Source organism: Spea bombifrons, chromosome 1 (assembly GCF_027358695.1).
Source record: "Spea bombifrons isolate aSpeBom1 chromosome 1, aSpeBom1.2.pri, whole genome shotgun sequence".
NCBI classification, from domain to species: Eukaryota; Metazoa; Chordata; class Amphibia; order Anura; family Pelobatidae; genus Spea; species Spea bombifrons.
In genome coordinates, this window is record NC_071087.1 from 59,101,018 (window position 1) to 59,119,704 (window position 18,687).

The window sequence follows — 18,687 nt, forward strand, 5'->3', positions numbered from 1 at the left end:
TCTGTGAATGAATGAATTTGTGTGTGATAGTGCTGGAACCTAGGCATGATGGGACTGTGATTGCTGTTAGCAATCACACTCCTATCATGCCAAGTCAGCCAGTACATGCTGAAACCTGGCTAGCTGCCCCCCTTGTGTATTGATGCTGCCAGCAGTATGAGGTCTGCATTTACAGCCACCCTGTACCAGCATGACTTGGCATGATAGGAGTGTGATTGCTAACAGTAAAAACAGTCCCATTATGCATAGGATCCAGTATTTACTGATTGCCTGGGTATGACAGGAGTGTGGTTGCTGTAAGCAATCACACTTCTATCATGCCAAGTCATTGTTGATTTTTGTCCAATTGTGGTATGTTACTTACCTTTAATAAAAGTGTGGTTAACACACCAAAATTTGACAATGAATACAATAACAATATTAATTTATATATGATTGACAGCAGTCACACTCCTATCATGCCCAGCCAACCAGTACATGCTGGAATCTGGGTATGCTTGAGGATTGCTGTTAACAATTACATTTTTTTGTACAATTTTGGTGTGTAACTTTTTATTAAGTGTGGGATTTTTTTTTATTTTTAAAGGTGGGGGTCGTTTTCGGTTTCAGCTAAGTGAACCCTGAATTTATGGTTTTGGTCCAGAATTTATTTTGGTGCATCCCTAGAATAAATAGAACTATTTCATTTTTAATTATCCAGAATCCTGAATTTGCAGTCACAAAACTTTCTAGGCACAGAAATCAGTGAGAGGAAAAGTAAAGGTCTTGTGTCAGTTACTTTATTTTAATCTGCATATTTTATTAAAGGCCATATTTTCTCACGGTGAAAAATGAGTGCGGCCCTTGCACGTATTCAATTCTGATGAAGTGGCCCACTACAGAAAAACTTGGACACCCCTGCCTTATTGGCTATACGTCCTGACCTCTCTGAGCTTGTTTCCGCAAAATTTCTAAGGACATCAATTGCAAAATCAGATTTCCAAAGCCTATTCTGTCTCAAGAGAAGAACCATCTGTTGGCAGGCATTATTCCATCTCTTGTCTGCAAAAGCAGCAATATGGAAGAATATCTACATCTGCGGCAGAAGTTATCTAGACATCAGTAGTACTTTTCCCCCACTATATTTATATTGCATTTTTTTTTTGTTTCCTGTTAGTTGGAACGGTAGACTACCCTGTGAGAAGAGTATACTTCTTTCTAATGCTTTTGCATCCCCTTACCTCTGAAGCCTTTAAACATTGTTCTTCCTATATTCTTCCCTGTTCTTAAGCACACAAAATACTTACATTTAACCTCATTCTTTGCATATCCAAGGGAGGGGTTGGCAATTTCTAAATGCGCAATATCGATATGGATTATCCTTGCCATCCAAGAAGCTTAACAGGCAGATGGAAAAGATTCAGTAAGCAGCGTCTTGGGTCGAACGAGCTGGGTTTCCTTGGAGCAAGCTTTTAAGACATCTACTTGGAAACCCCATCCATTAAACATTACATTTTGTACCTTTTTCCCCACAAGAAGGCTGCCTTTTTATATAAGAGTCTTGTATGCTGTTGTGCTGGCTAATATTCTAAAGAAATTGTGAATTCTTAACCTATGAATTTCTGTTCTAACATATATACTAAATACTATTCATACTAAGTGACAGACTGTCAACCAAAAGCACTATTGGTCCTTGAAAACAATATTTAAATGGTGCGCATCTATTTTGTGTGGACTCCAGTGTCTTTACCTGCATGTGACTCTGCAGCCATTTTTTGGCTATTAACATTTGTCCCCCCAGCTGCAAGCACTTAAGCTATTAAGATACCCAGACAATTCATGCTGTCCCTTGCAGTCAACACTGCCAGCGGAATCCCTCAACACTATGTATCATGTCCACTGCCTCAAAATCAGAAGATTGGCAGAGGACACAGACGAAGTTGAAGTTTACTAACATGTAAAACATGGTAAACTTGTAGCTAGTTTAACTATGCATTATGCCTAGTAATGTTACATTGTATAATACAACCCAACCATCGGCACAATTTTAGGTTCTGCAAGAAATTGCTTATTTTAATTCATCAGTTGTCAAGTTCTATAGATTTTAATGCTATAAATTTGCAACACAGTTCTCAGACATGGATTTCTAAGTGATAAGGTTTTTAAATTTAGTAAATTATTTCAAGTATGATAAGACATTTCTTTATTCATGTGTGCTTCAAGCATTAAGGCACTCCAACTCTTCTTCTTCTCCTTCCTTATAACCTTTCATGACCCTAACACAAATGTGCATTACAAATCAAAATGAACAAACAAATGAATAATATGTCACACTAGATTATACATCTGATCAATGAGTTCAAAGTCATTTCACCCGTCCATGTTTTGGGCAGATGGTATTATTATAAACAAAAAATTTAAAACTGTAAATAAGCCATGAAGTTATATTCAATTGTATTGTTTGGGAAGAAGAAGAAAAGAATAATAATAAAAAAAAAAAATCGCATACAAATATTTTGTACTACTTGTGATTAAACTCCTTAAGCAATTTAAAAAAAATTGAGTTAGAAGCAATGGTCACTTTCGTGACCTTCATAGTCAATCACTGGATGTACTGTATGACCAATATTAAACTCCATCTTCCAAATTCAGATTAGATTTCAGGGTCTAGATGTGAAGACCCACACTTATAGAAGTGATGTGAGGTTGATTATTTGTAGTTTCAGTAGAAAAGGTTCACCGTGCCCAGTGCCACCTTTTAGTGCGCTTATCTTATTGGCCCTTTTCAGGCTGTTAGCCGATTCATATGTGTAAGGGTTTCTCCTGATAATCGGGGCAGACCTTTCGCATTTAGAGGCCTAATGGAAGACTCTCAGGGCCACTGTGCTCCTCCTGGATAGCTCGGTACCGTGGGATACTGTGGCAGAGTAGGGCCTGCAAAGTTTGAGTACTGCTCCTCACGGCTTGGAGCATTCTTCCAAGCTCCACTGTGCCACTCGTCTTGGGCTTTCTGGAAGCTTCCACCGGCTCCTCTATACAACCGATGAACCTTTAAAGGAACACATTTTTAATCAATTAAAACAATGTGACATAATGGTGATTACAATACCCTTTCCCCTTAGTTAATTGAATGTTAGTCTGTTTTCTACTTGCCGTCCTGAATCTACATTCCCCATGCCCATAATTCATTTTGCATAGATCATGTCATTCCACATCTCAAGGTCATTGGTTACCCATGGCAGTTCAATAGAAACCAATTACAATTTTGGGGATTACATGATGGCTGTGATTAGTGAGTGTTGAGTTATGGGAGGAACTCCCACCATTACCCCCCCCTCCCATATAGGGTACCTAGCCAAGTATGTTTTCCTTACCTGAAGCAGAATAAGGAAGTTAAAAAGTGATCACAAATCACATAACTACCTTACCAATGGCATCACTAGTAACATGAAAGATTTAGATCCAGTACTTTTACCTAGCAGCACCACCACAAATCACCTGGCAACACTAACACGTATTTAAAGCTCTGGTATCACTTCAGTTCCATACAGAGCATGGCAATGATGTAAATGCACATGCCTGTCGGACACCAACACATGCACCAACTAGTTGTCTTGTAGCAGCTAACTTTAAAGATTAATATGTTTATTCCTAATAGTAACAATACACCAGTAACCAGTCAATGCCAAAAATAAAAATGTACTGCAGTTGTAATTTTACAAAAAATACAGAAAGGGAAGCACACCCTTAAAAAGCATTCACATTTAGATTCCCTGGTACTGCTGAAATGACCAACATGTGCACACAACAAAGCAAAAGATTAGAGTGCACCCACTAAATACTATTTAAAAGCAACTGAGGCATACATATTGGGGATTCAATTATACTATGTGGCCATATATTGCTTAGACTGCCGCTATTTTAAAGTACCATAATCAATGGGACTGCACTGGACTCTCATGCAATTTAAAGCCCTTTCTGGGCACCATTAGTGAGGTACCTGCATGGTAGGTCAGGCTGCTTCACCCAAAGGTTTGGTCAGTACTTTCAAATATGCACACAAAATACAGAAAGTGAAGCATGAATACACATTTAGATTCCAAGGTGCTGCTGTTGTGTGTGCATGTCGGTGTGCGCCGACCTTTTGCATTGTAGTTTTCATAATCTAACATCAAAAAACAGTGCCCTTGATAGGCCTCTCCTGGTAGTTCAGCAGCATTCCAGAATTAAATCTAATGTTGCATAAGATAATAACTTTCACTATATCATTAATGATAAAAAAGAAAAAATGGCTCTCCATTCAACTCCCAGGAAGCTGGGTGTTAGCAGGAAAAAAGGGACAGCATAAACCCTCTTGAAGCACACGAACAAAGAAAAGGATTTCTTTTCTTTGTTTATATCATTAATGATGTCATTTGCACAAGCAGATGGGAGCATGAACTTAATTCAGAAGAACCTTTACTGCCTTTTGTGTGTTCGGGAAAATAAGTTTGGAATCAACAAGTTGTTGTTTTTTTTTTGCCATTTAATTACTTTCGGCTCAAATGCTATTAAGTAATGTCACATGTAAGAAATATAGGGATGTCTGGTGAGCAGGTTTAAAGGATCTGGCTTTCTCAAGCACACTGTCAGAGCATAAATGTATATACAGTAATTCTGCAGCTTATCCAATTAGCATTGAACTAGGGACACTGCTCTAGGCTGCCATTTGTTTTGTGGAAAAATATTTAAAGTATTTATAGGAAATATAATCCAGGAAGGAAGGAAGGAAGGAGAGAGGTCAAGGAGGGGAAATGTGTGTCTTTAAATGTAATTGAAAAAAATCTGACAATTTAATTGGTTGTGGTGTTACATTTAGAATGATTTAACTAACTCCTCTTTTCCTTAGGCATTTTCTTTGGGAACGTAAAGTGTTAAATGATTCTAACAGGTTAAATTGATCTTTCACAATAAAAATATTCTTATTGCTAATTGATGGATTGCACCAGAGTAGCGATTGCAGTTCTGTGGCACTGCAGGCATTACCCTCTGTAATGGGTTGAATCTGACCAGCGTAGTGTTTGCAGCCTCTAGTAAGTTAACTGGGGGGAAAAACGGTTTTGTTTTTCAACTTTGGACATTTGAACAGCTCTGGATTTACAGCTTTCATTTACCATCTTAAAAAAAAAAAATAGAGCTCAACCTAGCCCTTCTTTGTGGTGACTTTGGAGACGATCTGTTGCAACAATTTACTCCATAACGAGGATTTGAAAACAACCCCCTGGACTTTGAAAAAAGACTTTCATACGGACTTGCTTTGTTGTCACTTGGCACAAGACAAAACCGGATTCGTCTTTCTGCATACTATAAATGTGAGCAGATACATCGGAATAAGAGTATGTAAACGTTATGATTACTTCAACATCTCCTTTTTCTTTGTGCCTGAGGTCAAGTCACAAAGCAGCCCTTTACCTCTGGGGAGAAACTATGTTGAAGACCCTGAAAATACAGTGTGCTTGTGAGTGCGATATATACTAACAATTTATACAATTTATCGGTATACACAATATGTTTCTGTTTTGTTACATGTAACTACATTTCAATTTCTGGAAGAAAAACAAAGTTATCTTTAGTCAAGTTATTTAAAACCCATTATACTACAGTCAGCCAATAAAGTTAGCATTTTGGGACTGCGCAAGTCCTGATGGAAAGGGCCTTGCCCGATTCCATCTCCATTGGTCAGTCCCTCCGTGCATTTAATATGCACCGAGGGATTGATGAATGGTGTTCGCTGGCCCAGTCCACCCCTGTAAAACACAATGTTACGAGACCCTACAGCAGCTTGCACAGAGCGAGCTTGTGTGTCAGCATATGGTGCTGATGTGCTCTTTGCATATAAGTCTATGTGTAAGCGTGTATTTCACATGGGAGGGAAATTGAAATCCTGCACCCAAGCATCAGTAACCATTTTTATATAGACACACAAAGGTTTTTTGAGTTTGCCATTGATGAAAGTATTAAACTAAATATTTGAGAATTATTAAGTTTATTGTATTATATATTTTGGCGACACTACTCTTTTTTAGTTCTTGTATTTTGTAGGCAGTTGCCTTAGTATTGCAGCACGTTAGTTTTGGTTTATAATATTTAGCAACTTTTCTCTTTAAAACCCTAGACCGACCAATTTGGTCATCACAAATTTATAAAATGCGCTGGTGTTTCCCACTGGCCTCTAGACATATTCAACTAGAGCCATCAGACAAAAATCTCCACCACTCAAATAAGAAATAAGGTAAGGTCATAGAATGGAAGAATACCTTCACCTTTACAAAGGCACTATAGGTTGGACATTTCCTTATCAGCAAAGGCTATGTTTGGAATGAGAGTCATTCAGGTTGTGGTGTCCTAGCCCACCCATTCCCCCTTATGGTATGCTTTTCTGTTACTGAAAACATAAAAAGTTGATTTATCCTACAAAGTTAAATTAAACTCTCTTATTTACTTCTACCAACACATGACAAAGAAGTACTCAGGTAAAATGATTCTGTTTTATGTCTGCCCATATTGACTATACACCGTCATATATTTTTTAAAAAAACATATTTTGTCTTAAAAGGATAGAGCCTCATATTACTTACCCGGATTAGTGCCAGAGCAGTAACTACAGCAGACACTGTAAACATCACAGCTGGAAAGAGCATTACTATCGCAGCCCCTACATTGGTGCTGAAAAAGCTCACTGCAGCTAGCCAGCCACTGAAACACAAACAAGAACGAACTGGATGAATATTAACTTATTAAGGCAATTGATAAATGTTTTATGAACGACTTACATACTCTCCATAACATTAAAGGGGGATGTAGCTCAGGGGGAGCAGGACCTAAAGGCGCCCAGGACACGCTAGGGAAAATAATAATCCTTTCCCATGTACCAACAATTCCAGTAGGTAGTGAGCCTCATCTCTAACTGGCGACTAGACAGATCTCTGCCTCTGCTACCCCACACTTTAAGCCACAGAGTCTGGTAAATGAGTGTATACAGGTGTCAGTTTGTAACACTGGTAGACTGAAAACTAGTTATTTAGAATGGCCTATTACTAGAAAACAGTGGGTAGGTTTTACATTCTCTTTATTCCCTTAAGGATAAGGGCTATATGTGCTATGTCTTTCTTCAACCATTATTTCCATCTTTCTCATTTATTATTCCAACACATATATACATTTTTCTATTCATATAAGTATATATTCTGTATCTATGAATTAAAAAAAAAGATATTCACAGTTTTTCCAGGCATAGAATTTATACACAACTGGTTTAAATGGGGGGGGGGAACATACAACTTGATTTGGATTTTAGAAAATGGACATTAAAAGTAACTTACCCTATCTTACCTAATTCCCCACCACATATACATATAAAAACTATGTATAAAAGATTAACCACTTAGAGTTAAGGTACATTTTTATTTTTCGGTATTGCGATTCCGGGAATCACTGTTTCCTACTATTTTTGTTTCTCTCCAGCTCACGATCACAGTGACAAGAGAGGCAGAGCACAGAGACTCAACAACAACAGAGACCCAATGATCACGGCTAAAGAACCGGTGATTGAACGGTTAAGGTTGCATTGTCTATCTATGAGAACAATTGCTTTGAGAATATTTACATGCCCTGCTGTTCAAAGTAAGTTCTTTCCTGTATGTTCTTTTCCTGAATAGGCTACTATCGGTCCTGTGTGTATGCTGCGATGGGGTGCCTCACCATTACATATGGCTCCTGAGGACTATGTGTGTGTCTATCTCATGATTTGCACTGAAAGGGTTAAAGATACTAACCACAGGTTAAAACCAACTGAACAGACACAAAGTAACGTACAGTCTATAGTGCTCTTTATTTATATAGCTTATATTGTTAAACAAGGAAAACACATTTGAAGAAGAAATAGGTCTGTGACACATCAGGAAAGTATTATATAGAGAAGTGTTTTTATAAAGTAGGATCTTACCATGCTCCCCATCCTGAGAATCCGATTGCCTGGATAGTAGAGAGAATAAACTGGGCCCCACACACAAAGAAGAAAGTCATGAAGTTAAACGAACTGTCAGACCTAGAGAAAGAAGGGTAGCAGCACTTAAGAGTAAACAGTGGTAAGAGTAAGCATGTGAAGAATACATTTATCATCACCCCACAACCTTAAAACTGAGAAGTTCATTATTTTAATTTCTTTGAGATGCAAAAACATAACACAGCTCCTATGTCGTCACTTACCTGAAGGCTTTATATGCAGGACGAAACCAGCAGACATACCCACATGGACTGAACAGAACCAACCAAAGAATGGCCAGGCCAAAATTCACACCGTAACCTCCAGCGATCCACCAGGCCAGACAGGCAACCAAGTTCACAGCAAGCGAAAGGCAATAAACTGGAGATGTAACAGAAGCTGTGAGTGACATTGGTTTTGGAGCTCCTCCCAACAGTACAAATAGTTAACCAATTACCTCCCAAAACAAAGAACATCCCAATAACCTGCTCAAGGTAACTAGTTTGCAATCTTTTAGGATTCTTGAACTTACACAGCCTTAGTTACCCAGCAGATTTATTACACAGAATACTATGGTGAACAAAAGAATAGTGTAAAAGCAAGATACATCCATGAAGCTGCCCAATAGCTACAGTTCAGGGTACTGTATAACAGTAAGATGTCATGATTTCTGGAACAGAAACATATACAGAATCATCTCAACACTAGAAGAACCAGATCCATGTCTTCATGACTCTCTCTTCCTTTTAAAATACTTTTGTTAGTACGGAGTCTACAAGACCCAGGAACTTTATACAATGAACATCAGGAATAATTTCTCCAAGTTTACAATTCAAAAAGACTCTAACATCTACAAAATTAAGTTTACACTATTTTGGAGAACATAACTTGTCCCCAGTCCCTAAATGCACTGGCTTATTTGATGGTGAAATCTTCCATAGATCATGATCCAATGCCTTGGTAGCCAGATTTTTCCAGGAGAGATTCTAGTACTGCTCCAAAAAAGCGCTCGGACCTAAAATATCATGATGCAAAATAAAATCAAGGATGCTGTATCTGTATGCCAGGGTCATAGTCAAAAGGCACTTCTGGCTGAGACATTTAAGGGCTACAGTTCTGTCAGAGAAGCATATTTTCTATGGAGGCAACACAAAAGAAATGCATCACAAATCTTATAGTGGCACTACTGCCCAGGGAATCAGTAAACCCTAAAGTCCAACTGGCCACTGAGACAAAGGCAGAGTTGTTTTTCTTGTTGCATGCCACAGTGCCTACATCTCAGCAAGTTCTCATGAAAAGGAAAATGCTTCTTATGACTCTTACTCTGAAAGTTTCCATTCTTTAATAGTTGCTCTTAAGAAAGCGCCATGGCCAGGAAAGTTTATTACTGTGGAAAAAGTGCAGAACACAAGAGAAGAAGTAGCAAGCCTCTTCCCTACCTTTGAAGATGGGGTTACTGTTATGCAAGCGTTGCTTAAGTTAATTAGAAAATAGTCTCTATAAAATGAAGGAAATAGATGGCTTTATTAAGTGTGCTGTAGCTGGGATGAAACATTTCATCTCACTGACTTGACATTAATCAGTAGTGCAGCCGAATACCATAAAATCCCATAATATCCATTTGTTTTTTGTTTTAACCAACGGTGGATTTGTTTTATATAGAAAATTTCTGAAACTACAACCTGGATATAAATCTTCACTGTGACTTTAGTTCTAAATTAAAGATGCATATTGTATCAGATTTTCCCACCCACCATGTACAGATATTTATTATCTGCAATAATACATTTGCACTTACATTTCCTGTTACTGCCGCTGACGGTTAATATATCACATTGTCCTGATTATAGGTCACACCCTTATAGTTCCATTTAAAAGAAAAAATACAGATTTTACAATAGGGTAAAACAGTATTTTAATTAACATGAACACGTATTTTTAACATTTTTGGTATGATTATGCAGCCCTGCTTTAGGCAGGCCATGTTTTTGAGGTGCCCCCTTAATTCATGCTACATCCTCTAAGGGTGCAGCGTGCATTAAGGGGGAACCCTAAAATGTTTTGAGGGGTTTTTTTTATTATTATTATTACGGTAGGAGGCTCCAACCTCCTTAACTAAACTTTAGCCAGAGGAGACTCAACTCTTCTCTTTGTCAGCTGTGTCGATGAGGAAAACAGGAGCAGGAAATGGAGGTCACATCTGCTACACTACCAAGGAATGAGCAGTATAGGGCGGAACTAATTATATCAGCTTGTGTTGTTGGGGGAATGCGCTACCGTTCCATTGGGCTGAGTCTGTTAACACCGGTAAAAAACAAAACAAAAAACTCTGATTATGGGCTGCACCCCTAATTTAAAGATTTAAATTGGGGGATTGCGGTCAATAATCAGGACAACACTTTAACCTTTGAACTACAGTTGGGCAACAGTCAGGTTTTTATATGACCCTTTTAGTAAAAACTACTGCTTTTACTGGACTTTTCGGCACAACTGACCCATAAACGCAGAGCTTTTTCATGCGCCTGCTCCATTTTATAAAAGCACAAGATTCTGAGTTTTGATGGATGCAAGAGTGCAAACTTAGTCACTTAGTCTACCTCCCAGAGGTGGCAACGTCTTTCTTACAAACAAACTAATCATTCCATTCTCACCAGTTTGTTGAAGCTTATCAAGGTCTCCCACAGCCCATACATAACACGCATTGAAATTCATGCCTTAATTTGCCAATCCATTTTTCTCAGCAGGTTATAGACATTATGCTGTCTATATTTTCTGAAGAACCCAGCTTTGTTCTAGGACCCTCAAGTTCAAATTCTCAGGACTCTGTTATATCTTGGTATTTATTAACCTGGTTCTACTCCTAGCAGTCAGCTTCAGGTCCTAAATACTGTATTGTTTTTCAGTTAAAATTAATCTTCCTGTTTAATTTCTAACCTGCACAGTTTGTGTTACATACCTTGCAATGATACAATATTATGTTTTTTGTCTTGGAAGGATAACTTATTAAAAAAAAAAAAAAAAAAAAAAAAAATAAGCTATATCACTTTACTACAGACCTTTTAGGTTTATGAGTAAGACATATAAAGCCCCGTGGATTGGCTACCATTTATCAGCACTCTATTCATTTAAAAAAGCTCTGCAATTTTCAAGACTTGATCTCTGGGGTCAATTATTATCTTATTTATTATTTATTAAGCAACTCTGTACAATTTGAATGGGGCAGTTAAAACAGATATACATTAATACATACAAACACATCAGGAGTTGAGAACCCCTGCCCATGTGCCATGTAGCCTCAAAAAATTTCCTGGCAGGAACAGTGGGCTTTGAAGGCCCCACTCGTGAGCTTACAATCAAAGGGAGTAGTATGGGTAATTGAAGCAAAAGGGACAGGTGAAAAGATGGAGTAGTAGCTCTCTGGTGGCAGTAATTAGGGCTAAGTGGTTTCAGCACGCAGTAGAGGATGGATAAATAAAGTGAACAGAAGGGTTGGTGGGTTAGTGCTTCATTTTGGAAGGTGGCTAGCACACAGCTTGGGATGTAACAGACAGCTGCCCCCCAGCTCTTTTGCCCTTACACACTGCCTTTACACACACATACACGCTGCGTTAACACACACCTGCCCATTAACAAGCGTATATGCATACACTGCCCTTATACACGACTACCCATAAACACACATACACTGCCCTTACACACACCTGCCCATTAATACGCATACACATATACACTGCCCTTACACACCCCTGCCCATTGACACGTATATACACATACACTGCCCTTACAAAATCCTGCCTTACACATATACCAGCTTACAAAAATACAAATACCTACACTGCTCTTACACACACACATATATATATACACATACACTGCCCCTACACGTGTATACACATACATTTCCCTCACACTCCTCTGCCTTTACACACACACATATACACAAATACCTACACTGCCCATACACATACACACACTGCCCATACAAACACACCAGCTTACAAACACACACATATACACACCCCTTACACCCCTTTCTCATCTTCTATCCATGCCTCTGCTTTAGTGCTCCCTCATCACTACGCGTCGGCTATTGATGCAGAGCGCCAGGGTGACGTCATATCCGGCATCATTTGCCGGCACGTAACCCGGAAGCCGAGGTCTGAATTGACAGACCTCGTACTTCCTAATGTTCGGCTGGTTAGAGGAAGATTGTGAATGCCCCAACCAGCCCTGCTAAGCAATGTGATTCACCATGGTGCCCTGTTGAGCTGGTTAGAGAGATCCGTGATCTCCCTAACCAGTCCTGGAGGATGCATCGGCTGATCGGGCGACTGTGCGCCCCCTCACAGCTGCGCCCGAGTGCCTCCCTTTCCTCCGGCCCTGGGTGAATACCAACATTTGTCATGAATACAGGAAAACATGCACAATTAGAAGGTACTTTATATACCTTGCTTACCAGTGATTCTTGCCACTGATTGACAGCTTCAAGCAGCCAATCAGTGGCTCCCATTGAAACCGACTTGCGTGTGTTTTCTGCATGGAAAATAACAGATGGATGGAGGAAAGGAGCAAATGCATAGTCCAACAAGTATTTAGCTCTTTTTTGATCAACCCGGAATTATATTTTATTCTCATCTTAACCATACCTTCTGAGATAAAAAACGTAAAAAGCGACAGCAGATGAGAGCCATTCAGCCAATCTAGTCTGTCCAACCTCTGAATACTTTCCTTAGTCCCTGGCCTTATTTTATATCTAGCTTCACCTGATGCCTATCCCATGCTTGCTTAAACTCCTTCACTGTATTAATATCTACCACTTCTGCTGGAAGGCTATTCCATGCATCAGTTACCCTTTCAGAAAAGTAATATTTCCTGATATTACTTTTAAACCTTACTTGTCTAGCTGAAGACCACGTCCTCTTGTTGTGGTAGCATTTCTTCTTTTAAATAAACTTTCTTCCTTTATAATGTTGATAGCCTTTAAGTATTTAAATCATATCCCCCTGTCACGTCTTTCTTCCAGGCGATATATGTTAAGTTGATTAACATTTCCTGGTAAATTTTATTCTGCAATCCATGAACGATTTTAGTTCCCCTTCTCTGAAATTTCTCCAACATATCTATATCCAGCTGGAGATATACTTACTGTACACAACACTCCAATTGAGGTCTCAAAAGTGCTCTGTACAACAGCAATATCACTTCTTTTTAATAAAAATATTAAAAAGAATAAGTCCAAGTACAGATCCCTGAGGTACCCCACTGGTAACAAGACCTTGCTCTGAATATTCTCCAAAATTCAGAGATTGCAGCCTTACTGAAATCTTGATACACAATGTCTACTTGATCAATTATTTTAGTCACGAAGATTAAGATTAGTTTGGCATGATCTTCCTGAAATAAACCCATGTTGTTTTTTATTTTGAAACCCATGTGACTTTAGATGCTCAACAATCCTATCCTTTAACACAGCTTCCATTAATCTTTTCACGATTCATAGGCCTGTAGTTGCCAGACTCCACTCTACTGCCTTTCTTGTTAGTGGGCTCAACTTTTGCTAATTTTCAATCTTCTGGAACTATTCCCATCAATGATTGGTTAAATAAATCTGTTAACCGTTTTGCCAGTACACCAAGCTTTTTTTAATAATTTGGGGTGTATCCAATCAGGCCCCATCGACTTATTTGTCTTTACCTTAGACAGCTGAATTACAACCCCTTTCTCGATACACTTATATGTTTTCATCTGTAAAAACTGAACAGAAACATTAATTGAGGCAGTATGCTAGTCTAACTCATCCTTGTTTTACTTTCCTTTTCTCAGTTACGCATCTAAAAACGTTTTATCTCTCTTTTTTAATGACTGGGCAATTCTCTTTTCTGCCTGTGCTTTTGCGCCTCTTATAACTTGCTTTGCCTCTTCCTGCCTAATCTTATAGATCCGTCTATCTTTCTCACTTTGGGTTTCTTGCACTTACTAACTGCTAACTTTTGGGGTTTTTTTTACTATTCTAGACACTTCTTTGAAGTACAGTAGTTTCTTTAATTAATTGATCTTACCAACAATCCCAATACAATACATTTTATTTTCTCCATACGGACCTAGTACATCTCATAGTAGCATAATAAACAACATAAGCTCTACGCAACTGAACAATTTATGTCACTGTATTGATACCACAGGCACAAGTATTCCAATCTTTAACCGTTAACTACATTTATTTACCCTGCCTCCCCTTTTTATATTGCAATTCTGTAACTCACCAAGTTGTTTTATAGAATTCCAACCCCATGAGGGTAAGCCGGCTAGATGCATACAGTTTTTGTTTGTTTGTTTGTTTTCTGAGAGGGGCTAAGAAGCATTATGGGGTTGGGCTCCTAAAACAACTGGCTAATTAATGAACTAATTCCCTTGCTCTATGAAGCTCTGGAAATCAACAACTATGTTTTAAACTAAAGTAGCAAAAAGGTAAATCACAATGATGATGATGATGATGATGATGATGACAAATAAAAAAACTCACATAGCCACAGATGATAGATCCTCCTCACCAGGGTCCTGTGTTCTGCAGGAATGTCTTCCTCAAAATTCTGATAGAAGCAGGGCCGCAGGGGGATGAATTTAGGCAGCGGTGGGAAGTTATTTGGGCGATCTAATAGAAGTAGGTCGGTGGAAGAAAGTAACATTAAATACATTCACAGAATGGACATTGTACAATTGATCTGATAAGATAAAGAGAGCTCTGATTCTGATCAGTTGCTGATATCGTTGGGGAATAACATAATTTAGCTCTCAGTGTAGGAGCCATTAACAATACGGTTTTTAGGAACTAGCCTTCAACCGCATCACTCCGAGCCATCTCCGATAAACAGCACAAAAAATGGCTGGTCTACATGAAAAGATGATGGCAATGCATCACTCCCAATATATTTGCCATAGTAATTATACTAAACACTGTCTCTTTGAGCCCCAGCAACAGGTAAGCAATTCGGTTTTATAACTAGAGCAGCGGGGCTCCACACTGCGATGATGAATCAGCAGGCAATCAGGATGGGTAGTGTATTAAGAAGAGTTATGTAGCAGAAAACTCTGCGGGGAATTTCACGCCAAAACGATACAGCATCGCGACGTGTTATTCTTTTTGAATCAAATTAGGATCCCTTACCTGCCATTTCGCTCTTCTCTGTACAAACTACAGCGCCTACAAAAATGGCAAACGGTAAATAAACAACATGTGTCGTGTGGTCTGATTTCCCCCCAAAGCCGTATTTCTTCCCCCCTAACTGGTCCCGTCAACGCTCCTCCTTGCAATGATGAAATTCCTACCCTAGCGGCGATCTACTTTCCGATCTGATGATTCAGCTGCATTCAGCCGTCAACGGGACTGATCAGCAGCCTCCCACAATGGGAAGCAGTGTCCTCAAGCATCCAGTTAGCACAGCTCGGTACTTCCTGTATGCGGATCAGCGCTTCCCCACGCAGCTGGAATGTGTGCGGGATAACAATCTGTCACGGCGCGTGCAACGCAAAATCACTGGAAAAAGCGCAGAATGAATGGACAGACCTGAATGTATAGTGTGGTGTCTACGAATAGCAATTGCCAGAAAAATTACATTGTAAAGAACGAACGTCTATTCCGTCTGTATGATGCCACTTTAACTATAGCTTAAACATACCAACCCACTCAGTGGACGCTTTTATATATATATATATATATATATTTTTTTTTTTTATTATTTTTTTATATTTTTTTTTTTATTGTTTTGTTATTGCTTTTACGCATGCGCACCTAATTTAGGATGCAACAACGCCTTCAGGCGGGAGCCGGGAGGAGGTGCTCCGCCCCGGATACTCACCTATGCGACAGGGGACAGGCGAGTTGGATGAATGGGGTTGTCTGGGAATAACTTTGGAGTCTGACGGATGGTTATTTTAAAATAGACAGTCTAATGTCCCACACAGACAGACTAATGAAGAATGCCTATTAACCCCATTCGGGCCAAGGCAATTTTCTTGTTTTTGCTATGACTTTCTTCAGCCCTTATTTATCTTATTTTGCCATTTAGTGGATGTACACTAAATATGCTATAAGTATATAAATATATTTGACTATAATTTTTTTATTGCGCTAGTAAGGCGTTTTTTACTCAAACAAAAGATTATTTTGTGCTAGTAAGGCTTTTTTTACTCAAACAAAAGATTATTTTTATTCGATTTTTTTAAAAAAACAAAACCTTATTTACAGTTTCACAAGTATGGAACAAAATACCACAAATTTATTAATTCCTCTGATTTGGGATCCATCCTGCCCTGTATTCCTATATCATTTTCATTATTTTAATGGCGTTATGTACCGTTAAGAAAAAATGTGCCCTTTCTCTGTGCCTTATGTTTGTCACCCCATTCCCTCAAGATTGTAAGCTTGTGAGCAGGGCTGTCTCCACCTAATGTATCGGTTTGTCTTAGTCTTGTCATACCCCTTGAATATATGTATTGTATTAAGCGCTGTGTAAACTGCGCTATATAAATAATAGATAATAATAATCCGGGTGCAGGGGACTGCCTTACCCCTGAGCCAGTCCTTGGAAAGAGTCATTCACCCTCCCTGAGCCTATGACATGATCAGGCGAAAATTCCTTTATGAATGAACGGGCTGATGAATCTGGAATATAACTCCTATCACCCTTAGTCAGACTGATAAGCGTGATGGGAGTTGTGGCCCACAAATGCATGTGCAAATATGGCAAAAGGCTGCCATATTTGTGAAACTTTATGTTTTTAATCTAAACTGTGTTTTTATAGTGCATTATGATTTAACTCGTTATTTTGTGGGTGCCTGCCCAGCCTTATTGTGTGTGCTGTTGCACAATGAAATGAGCATGCCATGTAGTGTACCCTGAAGATTTAAAAAATATATACAAAATTTATGCATGTGGGGTATTTCTGTAATCTGGAGATTCAGTTGTGGCATGATACGATCCTAAGGAACATGGAAAGGTTGGTGAAAAAATGCAACATTTAATGTTAATGCTCCCTTTGCTAGGGTTTGGTGACCAACTGGTTGCATGATAAGTATCCAAATCCACCTAGTGAAATACCCTGTGTTGTCTTCTCTTCAAAAATATATACCGTATTGGCTCGGATATAGGCCGCCCCCGTATATAGGCCGCACCCTAAAAGTTTGGTGCTTTTTTAAAGAAAAAGTTTTTTTTCTTTAAAAAAGCACCAAAAAAAACATGCTGCCACTCTGTCCTCCCTCCCCGAGATATGCTGCCATTGTCCTCCCTCCCCGAGATATGCTGCCGCTGTCCTCCCTCCCCGAGATATGCTGCCACTGTCCTCCCTCCCCGAGATACGCTGCCACTGTCCTCCCTCCCCGAGATACGCTGCCGCGGTCCTCCCTCCCCGAGATACGCTGCCGCTGTCCTCCCTCCCCGAGATATGCTGCCGCTGTCCTCCCTCCCCGCGATACGCTGCCGCTGTCCTCCCTCCCCGCGATACGCTGCCGCTGTCCTCCCTCCCCGCGATACGCTGCCGCTGTCCTCCCTCCCCGCGATACGCTGCCGCTGTCCTCCCTCCCCGCGATACGCTGCCGCTGTCCTCCCTCCCCGCGATACGCTGCCGCTGTCCTCCTCTGCCCCCCCTCCTCGACTTACCGGAGCAGACTCCCGGGTGTCTTGCGGGGCCGGCGAGGGACATCTACGCAATACGCGTATGCAACTTCCGGTACCGGAAGTTGCATACGCGTATTGCGTAGATGTCTCCCGCCGGCCCCGCAAGACACCCGGGAGTCTGCTCCGGTAAGTCGGGGGTGGGCAGAGGTAAAACGCTTAGATAACCTCCCGTGCCGGCACCCCCCCCCCGTGGGAAGTGCTGGCAGGGGAGGCTGTCTGAGCGTATCGGGGAGAAGGATGCAGGTCCCCTGCACCGCTGCGGGGGATCTGTATCTTAACCCCGCTGCCTGCCCGGCGCCCGGGACTGCATGTCCCGGGCGTCGGGCGCTAGACCCCGAATATAGGCCGCACCCCCACTTTAAAAACTTAAAGTGGGGGAAAAAAGTGCGGCCTATATTCGAGCCAATACGGTACTTTTATGGGAGTATTTTGACGTATGGACTGCTAAATAATCCCAAGTGAGACATAGACTTGGGGCACAGTTGGGGCTTTTTTTATAAACATACCACATGAGTGTGGAGACCAGCCCCCCCCACCCCCTCCCTTGCTCAGTTAACCCCTACCCCCCTCTTCCTCAATTCAATGCTGCGATTGTGTATTACCCCCATCGCAGCATTGCAGGGGTTAATATTAGTCCCCACAAGCTTGTGGGGACTAAATATCAGTCAATGCTGTGTTTCAATGGAGCATCAGCATTGAAAGAGTTAAAAAAAAATGTTAAAAATAATAATAAAAAAAAATTAATAAAATAATAATAATAAAAAAAAATTAACAGCACTGACCTCAAAGTCCAGGGTGCTTCCAGGTCAAATGCTGGGCTGGGCTGATCAGATCGCTCCTGGCCAATAGGAGTGATCGGATCATTATGGCAGCCCACGGATGACCCTGCTCTACAAAGAGAGAGGGGTCATCTAGGTTAATTATGAAAAAAACACAAATTATTAAGAAATAAAAAAATCATAATTATTACCTGATCACTTGTCGGTGACATTTTAAGTCGCTGATTATTGA

The 18,687-nt window shown here is 40.1% G+C and overlaps 1 protein-coding gene across 2 annotated transcripts; it reads right to left on the minus strand.

Annotated features, from left to right (window-relative positions):
• Nucleotides 1–2,181: 2,181 nt before the first annotated feature.
• SCAMP4 (secretory carrier membrane protein 4) lies at nucleotides 2,182–15,456 on the minus strand. Of its 2 annotated transcripts, XM_053461760.1 has the most exons (7): nucleotides 15,329–15,456; nucleotides 15,168–15,203; nucleotides 14,526–14,654; nucleotides 8,227–8,383; nucleotides 7,964–8,065; nucleotides 6,597–6,714; nucleotides 2,182–3,028 (listed from the first exon to the last, which is right to left on the minus strand). In XM_053461760.1, the coding sequence occupies exons 2-7, from the start codon at nucleotides 15,172–15,174 to the stop codon at nucleotides 2,852–2,854; spliced, it is 690 nt and encodes a 229-aa protein (XP_053317735.1). In that variant the 5' UTR covers nucleotides 15,175–15,203; nucleotides 15,329–15,456; the 3' UTR covers nucleotides 2,182–2,851. The 2 variants fall into 2 exon arrangements, with proteins under 2 accessions (XP_053317735.1, XP_053317736.1); XM_053461761.1 differs by lacking the exon at nucleotides 15,329–15,456 and having other exon boundaries at nucleotides 15,168–15,304.
• Nucleotides 15,457–18,687: the final 3,231 nt, after the last annotated feature.